Source organism: Pipistrellus kuhlii, unplaced genomic scaffold, assembly GCF_014108245.1.
Source record: "Pipistrellus kuhlii isolate mPipKuh1 unplaced genomic scaffold, mPipKuh1.p scaffold_m20_p_13, whole genome shotgun sequence".
NCBI classification, from domain to species: Eukaryota; Metazoa; Chordata; class Mammalia; order Chiroptera; family Vespertilionidae; genus Pipistrellus; species Pipistrellus kuhlii.
Window position 1 is genome coordinate 48548086 of NW_023425438.1, and position 8858 is coordinate 48556943.

General features: G+C 45.1%; 1 protein-coding gene across 2 annotated transcripts; it reads left to right on the forward strand.

The window, feature by feature from the left end:
* The first annotated feature begins 247 nt into the window (after positions 1–247).
* On the forward strand, positions 248–8390 carry IL1B (interleukin 1 beta). 2 transcript variants are annotated; one of them, XM_036435983.2, is made up of 7 exons: positions 248–365; positions 777–838; positions 1326–1377; positions 2640–2844; positions 5364–5522; positions 6761–6891; positions 7646–8390. In XM_036435983.2, the coding sequence occupies exons 2-7, from the start codon at positions 822–824 to the stop codon at positions 7856–7858; spliced, it is 777 nt and encodes a 258-aa protein (XP_036291876.1). In that variant the 5' UTR covers positions 248–365; positions 777–821; the 3' UTR covers positions 7859–8390. The 2 variants fall into 2 exon arrangements, with proteins under 2 accessions (XP_036291876.1, XP_036291875.1); XM_036435982.2 differs by lacking the exon at positions 248–365 and having other exon boundaries at positions 392–838.
* Positions 8391–8858: the final 468 nt, after the last annotated feature.

Genomic DNA, 8858 nt, shown 5'->3' on the forward strand with positions numbered 1-8858 from the left:
ATTCCAATTAAAACATTATCTAACCTAGGAAAATCCTGCAATAATAGTGACATAGTCTGCATAATGGTTGTAGAAGACAATGTTTATTTGCATGAGGACACATGTGGGTATGTGTCTCAGCTCATGGCCACTTGCCCTCCCGTGGACTGGAGAATTCGTTCAGTTTGTCTTCCCCAGAAGTTACCATCATCCTCTTTTTTAAACTTGATTGTGACACCAGTTAACCAAAGAAGAAATTTCTCATCTCAGCACTTCTGCTTTTGTAGGCCATAAAACTGAGGAAGAAATTGGCAGGTGGCATTCCTCGCCAAGACCAGACGAGCTAGTCCAGAACTCTGTTCTCTCCATCAGTCTTCATTGCTCAGGTATGACTTTAACCAACTCTTATGATCAGGTCCTAAGAGGTCTCTATGTCTCTCTGCTTCTCTCTGTCTTCTCTCCCTCTCTCCTTCACAGCCTGAGGGCTGGGATTTTTGCACAAATGCCAGGTGTACTGTCATGCTATGGTTTTTGAAGTATTCTGGAAGTGAATATTGCTTATAGCAGCTGACCCCTGAGAGGTCATGGTCAAAGCCCCTGCTCCTAACAGATGGGCTCCTGATTCGGGTTTGGTTTAGCAAATGTTTCCCTCTGGGCCCAAAGGAAGGTTCTTTCATACATGTGTCCATTCACTCAAATATTGTTTCCTTGACTGCTGTTCATGTACTAGGTGTTGAGGGAAACTCACCTACAGGCGGGGCATGGCAAGTGCCTCTCATTTCCCCCTCTTCACACAGGTTTCTGAAGCAGCCACGGCAGCAGTGACTGAACTCACCAGTGAAATGATGGCTTACTACAGGTCAGTGGGGAGACTGAGACCATTGGTGTAGCAGGATTCCTCGTTTAAGAGAGAAGTGCTCTCTGTGTGTGGAGACCAGATTTGTCCCCACACTGCACCTTTCAGTGGCAAGCAGGGTTTCAATTAGCCTGGTTTAAATGTTGATTTCCCCCAACAAATCCAGCCTTGGGACCCATGGGCATCACTATGCTGTTGCCAAGCTTCCTGCAGAAGGCAGGAGGGCAGCACAGGGTAAAGTCTGGCTTCAGTTGGAGGGAAGGCTCATATTTGAGGGCCTGGGCATTAGGCCCCAGGATCCCTCAAGGAGCACCTACACCTGTCCTGCCCCTGGAAGTCCCATGCATATCCCCAAGGGACTTGCCAGCTTTCAGCAGCCATAGGGATATGCTGCTTGTAGTTTTCTATGAACAGTAATGACGGTTTGCAGGAAGGAAAAATAAACTTGTCTGGGAGACATAATTGAGCAGTGTCTCTGATTTTATTACAGTGACAAGGAGAATGATCTGTTCTTTGAGACTGATGGCCCACAACAGACTAAGGTAAGACCAGGAGCTTAGATTCAACCCATGGAGGGGCTTTGAGCTGGGAAATGCTCAAGGAAAAGGGTTTGGGACACCTTGACCCTGTGGTATTTTGTGATAGAATGACTGTCATGTCTCCCAAGGAGACCGGTGCAGGCTATGCTGACCTAGCCACTGTGCGGCTCCCACACCACACCATCTAAGGCATGGTGATGGCACCATGCTTGCAGAGGGCCTGGGCCATGACAGTGGTGATAGGTTCGCTGTGTGATGTCAGAAAGACAGCCAAGGCTTCAAGTGGCTTCAACACAAATTTGATTTTCCTTTTAGGAGAGGGGCTCAACCTGCATACTCCCTGGAGCCAAGTTCTGAGACTCAGAGGAGATAACCTTGAGAGTTAACATGTTGCCCCCCTTTGAGGTGGAAGAGTTTTTTGCTTTCTGGAGTGAAGTTAGTGACAAGATGTAGATGATATGACCAAAATGATGAATTGGGAGTTGAAAGAAAATCACTCATTTGCTATCTGATCTTAGACAAGTCATTTCACCATTTTGGGTCTCTCCTGAAATGTTTCAAAACCAGCATAACTGGTTCAGTCTCGCCCAGAGTAGAGCATGGCTTCTCCCTCTGGCTTTTTGCCTCTCCCAACCACCTGACTGTCAGTCACAGGTTGCACAGTCAGCATTCCTCTGTGCCATTAAAGGTCTCTCAACTGGCTTTCAAGCTTTTATACCACTGTCACACCTTAGGACAACCTCAGTAAGCCTTATCACAGTTACACAGTTTCTAAAATAACGGCAAAATGGTCACATCCTTTACAAATAGCCACCACTTTTAACATATTTGCAGAATGCTTATAAAACAGCATCCTGGAAAATAAAAAAATAATTAAAAACTTGATGAATGAGCATAGATGTATAGAAAATATTATAATCACCACTGACATAAAAATTTTAATGCATAGTGTTAGAGTATTAAGGATTCAAAAAGGTGTAACGTAAAAAGGTAGAAACTTATGGTTAGTGGAGCAGCTATGCAAAAGATACACAAGGTACGAACAAAATTTATTAAAAAGAATGCCACATTTGGCATCAAAAAGCCCACATTCTGACCTCTAACCTGCCAGGTGCCCTTGGGTGAGTCACCTGCCCTCTGTGGACTTTAGAGAGATGGCAGTCTTTCCATAGAAGCTCGGTTATGGGTCCTCCCACCACTCTGATGACAACACGGTTCTCTAGCCCAGCTACCTCAACACGCTCCCTTCCCTGGTCTTCCCACAGTGCTCCTTCCAAGACCTGGACCTCATCCCTCTGGGAGATGGGGGCATCCAGCTGAAAGTCTCCCACCAGCTCTACAACGCGAGTTTCAGGCGGGCTGTGTCAGTCGTCATTGCGATGGAGAAGCTGAGGAAAGTGCCTATGGTCTTCCCCCAGGACCTCCAGGATGACGACCTGCGGAGCCTCTTCTTCTTCATCTTTAAAGAAGGTACTTCTGAGAGCTAAGGACAGACAGATCTCTGTCACTTCCTTCTCTGTGTCCATAACTTAACAATTAATTAAACTCCCCCAGAGCTGACACTCTGTGAATGAAAAGGGTGACATAGTAGACCTGAGAAGCTCAAGCCACATGCAGGCCTGGGAAGCTTGGTAACCCAGAGGAACCCCCCAGGATGGTCTGATTACAAATTGCCAACTGGGCGGTCATGTGGGCCATAAAGTTCCAAGCTTGTAGCTTCCTTCGCAAATGTCACTCTTTGCCTTAAGGAACCCTGTCCATTGTTCTGATGCTTCTTAGGAGAGCACACTTTTGAAATGTCAGAGTGATTTTCTTTCCCTATGCCCAAGGGGCACAACTATAGACACCAAAGCAGGAGACCACAGGCCCCCTTGTTGTCTTCTTGTTCCCACATACCATTTCTCTGTCTCTATGTCCTGCAAACTGTAATTATTAACTGTCCCGTAGCCACCAAGATAAAGAAAGTGTGTGTCTCTCCATTTTGTTTTTATCTAATCCCAAAGATATCCTGCTCTGCTTTCTCCTGCCTCCTGCATCTACCACCAATGTAATGGTCCCCACATTTTCTCCTTTGATTCTAATGCATAAAATAAGCTCAAAACTACTCCTGCCCTGGCCATTGTGGTTCAGTAGTTAGAGTTTCAGCATGCAGACCAGAGGGTTGTGGGTTTGAGTCCCAGTCAAGGGCATGTACCTGGGTTGTAGGTTTGATCCCTGAGCACAGTTGGGAAGGATATACAGGAGGCAACCAATCCATGTGTCTCTCTCACATTGATCTCTCTCCTATCTCCCTTTCTGGGGATTGAGTCTACAACCTGGGCATGTGCTCTTGACTGGAATTGAACCTAGGACCCCTAAGTCCACAGGCCAACATTCTATCCATTGAACCAAACCAGCTACGGCTAAAATTTATTTTTCAATTATAACTGGCATAAAAAATTAGGTTAGTTTCAGGTGTACATTATAGCAATTAGACATTTAAATACCTTATATGGTGATCCCCCATAAGTCTAGTACCCATCTGACACCATACATAGTTATATTAATACTATTAACAATCCCCTATGCTATACTTTACATCCTTGTGGATATTTTTATACCTGGCAATTTGTATGTCTTAATCCCTTCATTTTTTTTCACCCATTTCCCCAAACTCCCTCCTATCTGGCAACCATCAGTTTGTTCACTGTACCTGTATTTCTGTTTGCTCATTTATTTTGTTTTTTAGATTCTACAATAAGTGAAATCACATGGCATTTGTCTCAAGCTGCTCCACTCTGTCTTCTGCTTTCCGAGCTTACTTGCATGGACTTGCCCTCCTTTCTTCCTCTCTCTTCTCTTGCCCCTATATCTCCACCACTACTCCCTAATGGCCTACAGGAAACTGAGAATAGAAAGCAAGATTAGAATAAACTGAGAAAACCAGAAATATTGGCAGCTCCCTTTTGGGAAAGCCAGTGTAGGCATGGGAAACCAGCAATGGAATACATTTGAACTAGAACAGAGTTAAGGAATCTAAATAGAGACCTCCCTGATCCCCTCCAAGACTCTGAAGGGTTAACAAAGGACCTTGATTTAACTATTACAACATATTAAAATAGTAATTTGGCTGATCAATTATCTAAAACTATTCAAAAAGCAGTAAAGCTACTAAAATTGTGAATATATAGCTCCAGCAACTAAGCAATCAGGCCAGACCTCACCAAAGGCCTTCTTAATAGGGGAAGGGGTGTGCTTCAATGGTAGAAACCCAGGGCACCTTAAGAAAGATTGTAAATAACTAAAATGGGATTTAGAAAAAGAAGAGAAACAGATGCAAGCAAAGGGCTGCTCTGAGGTTGCTAAGAGGGCATTTCTCCTTCTTCTTACCAATACCTTAGGAAAATAAATAAATTACCATAAAAGGGGAAACTTGAAAGGCCCTTTGATTTTAATGTGTACAGAAGGAGCTGCCATACTGTCATTATCCTGGAACACTTTCTCAATCTGTTGAGATCTTGCTTCTGGGCATCTCCTCAAATTCTTGGTTCAGATAAACTCTTTGAACATTCCTTCATCACTGCCTTTTACAATATCAGACTCCTCAGTGGGAGGAAAACAGAGAAGCCTAGACACCAAATTGATCATCTTAGTTGAAACTATTCTCAAAATAAGACCTTGATAACTACTCACATTTTCAAATCCGTCCATTATTCTTAGAGTGCTTCCTTTTACATTATCTCCTGCACATCTCGTGCCCTTGGTGGCCTAGTATTATTGGATCACTATTTTTCTTAAGTCACTCTATTGCTCATCCATAGCAAGCAACAGTGCTGAAGCTTGTACCCATGTCTTAAGGTGCCACATCCGATGTTCTTTCTCGTCCTAACTTCCTCCCCACTGTGTTACAATTTCTTGAGCTGTGTGTGTCCTCCAACAAGCCCAATGCCTCTCATCAGGCCTGCCCTGCTTGCTTTGTACCTAAATAACGCATGTGCTCCACATTTCAGAATCCATCGACTGCCTGTGGGATGACAGTTACCAGAGTGATGCATCCCTACAGTCGCTGAGCTGCAGGCTCCAGGACATAAACCAAAAATCCCTGGTGCTGGCTGGACCACATGAACTGCAAGCTCTTCACCTGAATGGACAGAATGTGAACCAAGAAGGTAAGTGGGAAACCTTGATTCCTCTCTTGGCACCTTGGCAGGTTGCTAGTCATACACATTTCAACATACTAGAATATTAAGGCAAATTATCAACATCAGTGAAAACAACATGCTATAAAAACATGTGAGTTGTGTGGGTGGAGGGGGTCCAGCAATGATACCAGATTGACTCTCTTAGAACATTCATATTCTGGCAAGAGAGGTAACTCTAAGAAATTAGACTGCTCAAGCACACCTAGGATCATGGTCCAGCTAGGTCATGTAACAACAGTACAACATCAGTGCTTCCATTAGAAAGGGGACTTGGATGGACATGAACTAACTGCCTGTGGATTCTTGTTTCCTGTGGTTGATGTTGAAAGTAGAATGGTGAAGAGATAGTGTGTACACTTCCATTTCCATCTCTGCCCCTGCCCTTGTCCCCCTAACAGCCTTCCTACCCAACACCAGATAATGGGCCCTTATAGGGAAATTTCACTGATAAGCAGAACTGTTTATCTCTCTGCCATAATTGGCAAATCTTCCAAGTCTGGGGAGCCCATTAGCTGTAGGATCTGCCTGGCAAGCTGCCACCGTGGCTGAGCTCTTTGTGTAGGGATGTGGCCACAGGAGCTGCTGTAAGGAGCAGTGTGTTCCTTTCCAGGGCTGCTGGCTTTGGAGAGAGGCACCCCTGGGGAAAGTGTCCTGCTCTCAGCCAGGCCAGAACAATCCTGTTTCTTTAGAACTGGGTTGTGAGCATGACCTTGGGGCCTCCAAGTGAAACCATTGTAACTAAGGAAAATTAACATAAGAGTCTGTTCTTGAAGCCACTTGTCCCAGCTAAGCCTCTCCTCACCCAAGTTCTTCCCACTTGTTGCTCTGCATCTTGGAATAGATTTGTGCCTGGTTTCTTTCAAGAGCCCAGCTTAACCTCTTTGCTTGTCTTTCATGTTGATCAAATTGTTCTCTCATGAGATGGGCCCATCACCACATGACAAGATGGCTTCCTTCCTTCAGTTTTTAAAAATTAGACCCCCTAATTCTTCACTGCCACTGTAATAGGCTCTGGGAAGTCCCCAGACCTTCTCTGGGAAAAACTAGAATCAACCAACTGAACCTGCTTATAACCCATGAGAATCCATAGGAAGGTTCTCACAGAGAAGACTAAATTAGACAAGCCTTGGGCTTGGGGTCCAGTGGTTGGGCCAACCCTGCCCTGCTGTGCATCCTTGAACACAAGGCCCTTCTTCTTTCTCCAGTGGTGTTCTGCATGAACTTCGTGCCAGGAGATGAGAATATCGACAAGATACCTGTAGCCTTGGGCATCAAGGAAAAGAACCTGTACCTGTCTTGTGTGGTGAAGGACAAGAAGCCCACCCTGCAGCTGGAGGTGAGTGAGCACCAGAAGCCAAAAGCCCTTCTCAGCTCCTCTGAAGCACTCTTAGCCATCGCTGACTTCCAAGGCAACCTTCTCCCTCCCCACCCCGCCCTCTGAAAACCTGGGGGCAGACCTACTTGACAATTTTTCGGAACTGTAAATATGCAATTGCTAAATGCATGCAACTTTCACTTCCACTGCAGAAAATTAAATCATTTCCCTGATGTTATTATGCCCAGTCAACACCCAACGATAATGCAGTGTTAGGGCTGCTCCATTTGATACATGACACCTTGGGAAATTAATCAATTCAAGAAAACTGTCACCTGTTGTCATCTCCACTCTACTCCCAACATCACAATCCTTCCCACTTTCCAGCCTGCTTAGCTGAAGTTTCTTTTCCAAGTTGAAATCATTTTAGTCAAGGCCATTAAAATTTTTAATTTAACACACACACACACACACACACACACACAACACAGCAAAAATCCCTAGAAACTAAGCATTCCTGGAAGCCTTAATCTAATTTTCACTTTTAAAAAATGCCCACCTATATTATGCTCCCTGCCATCTGACACTCAGTTCTAGAAAAGGCTGAGAGCTCCTTCAGTCACTGCATGGAAAGTTGGGGTCACGAAGATCCCTGGGGCACTTGGATCCTGGTCCTGGCTCTTCAGTCTCCTCTCTCACTGACCCAGAGGATGGTCTCACCAGAGTCTCACTGTTCCTTCCCTCTCAGAAATTCTTCCTTTCTGTTTCGCTGCAGACATTTGACCCCCAAGGTCAGTCTAAGAAGAAGATAGACAGGCGGTTTATCTTCAACAAGAAAGAAATCAGGGACAAGGTAGAATTTGAGTCTGCCCTGTACCCCAACTGGTACATCAGCACCTCACAAGAGGAACAGATGCCCGTCTTCCTGGGAAGTACGAAAGGTGGCCGGGATATAACTGACTTCACCATGGAAATCCTGACTCGCTGAAGAGACCCATACCCAGGGCACCCACCTGTGCTAAGTCACCGCGAGGGCTGCAGAAAGGGTGCAGAAGGGTTTGAACATGGCGGGGGCTGTGCTTCACTGTGGCCTAGTCAATGCCCAGCTGCTTTCCCCACATTAATTAGGGAGAAGCAGTCCCCTCCTTCCAGGGCCAATCCTCTCTCCTCTCTGCTCATCCAACACCAGCCAGGCAGAAACCACTGCACATTCGGTTCACAGAATCCCTCTGTCCTTTGCACCCAGCTTCCAACAAGCAACCACTTAAATTATCTGTTTATTTATTTATTATGGGTTCATCTATTTAATTTCACTCAAGAGGCCAGGAAGCAGCTGTTCCTGTGAAAGGGCCCAGTTTGCAATATCTAAGGAGCCCATGCCATTTGGATGAGTGTGCTATCTTTGTATCAAAACCTTTCACTAGGCTCAATAAGCTCAGATTATTTTTATAGGAATATTTGTGAATGAGAAGTAAGATCACACTGCTTCAATAATTCTGAAATAAATATCACTGAAAAATGAAATTGTTCCCATGTGGTGATTGACTTCCTGGATCTGATGAAGAAGAGGAATAAATGGGGGCACGGGAGCCTGGTCGGGTATCTGGAAGCCCACTCCTCACGGACTGCTGGCCACCAAGTGCATGGAAACATCCCTGCCCAGCAGAGCTGCCTTCCTCCCATCCCTCATTTTCTGTTTTTCAATAAAAGGATATTCAGTGCAAAAGGCTCATCTGAAAACAGGATAAGCTGAAGCATTATAGGACTGAGGGCTGTGGAAACGACTGCTAACAATTTCTCTGTTCATTTACTGTCCTCTGTTCATTATATATATGTATTATGGGCCCTAACTGGTTTGGCTCAGTGGATAGACCATCAGTTTGCAGACTGAAAGGTCCCTGGTTCAATTCCGGTCAAGGACATGTACTTTGGTTGCAGGCACATCCCTAGTAGGAGGTGTGCTGGAGGCAGCTGATCAATGTTTCTCT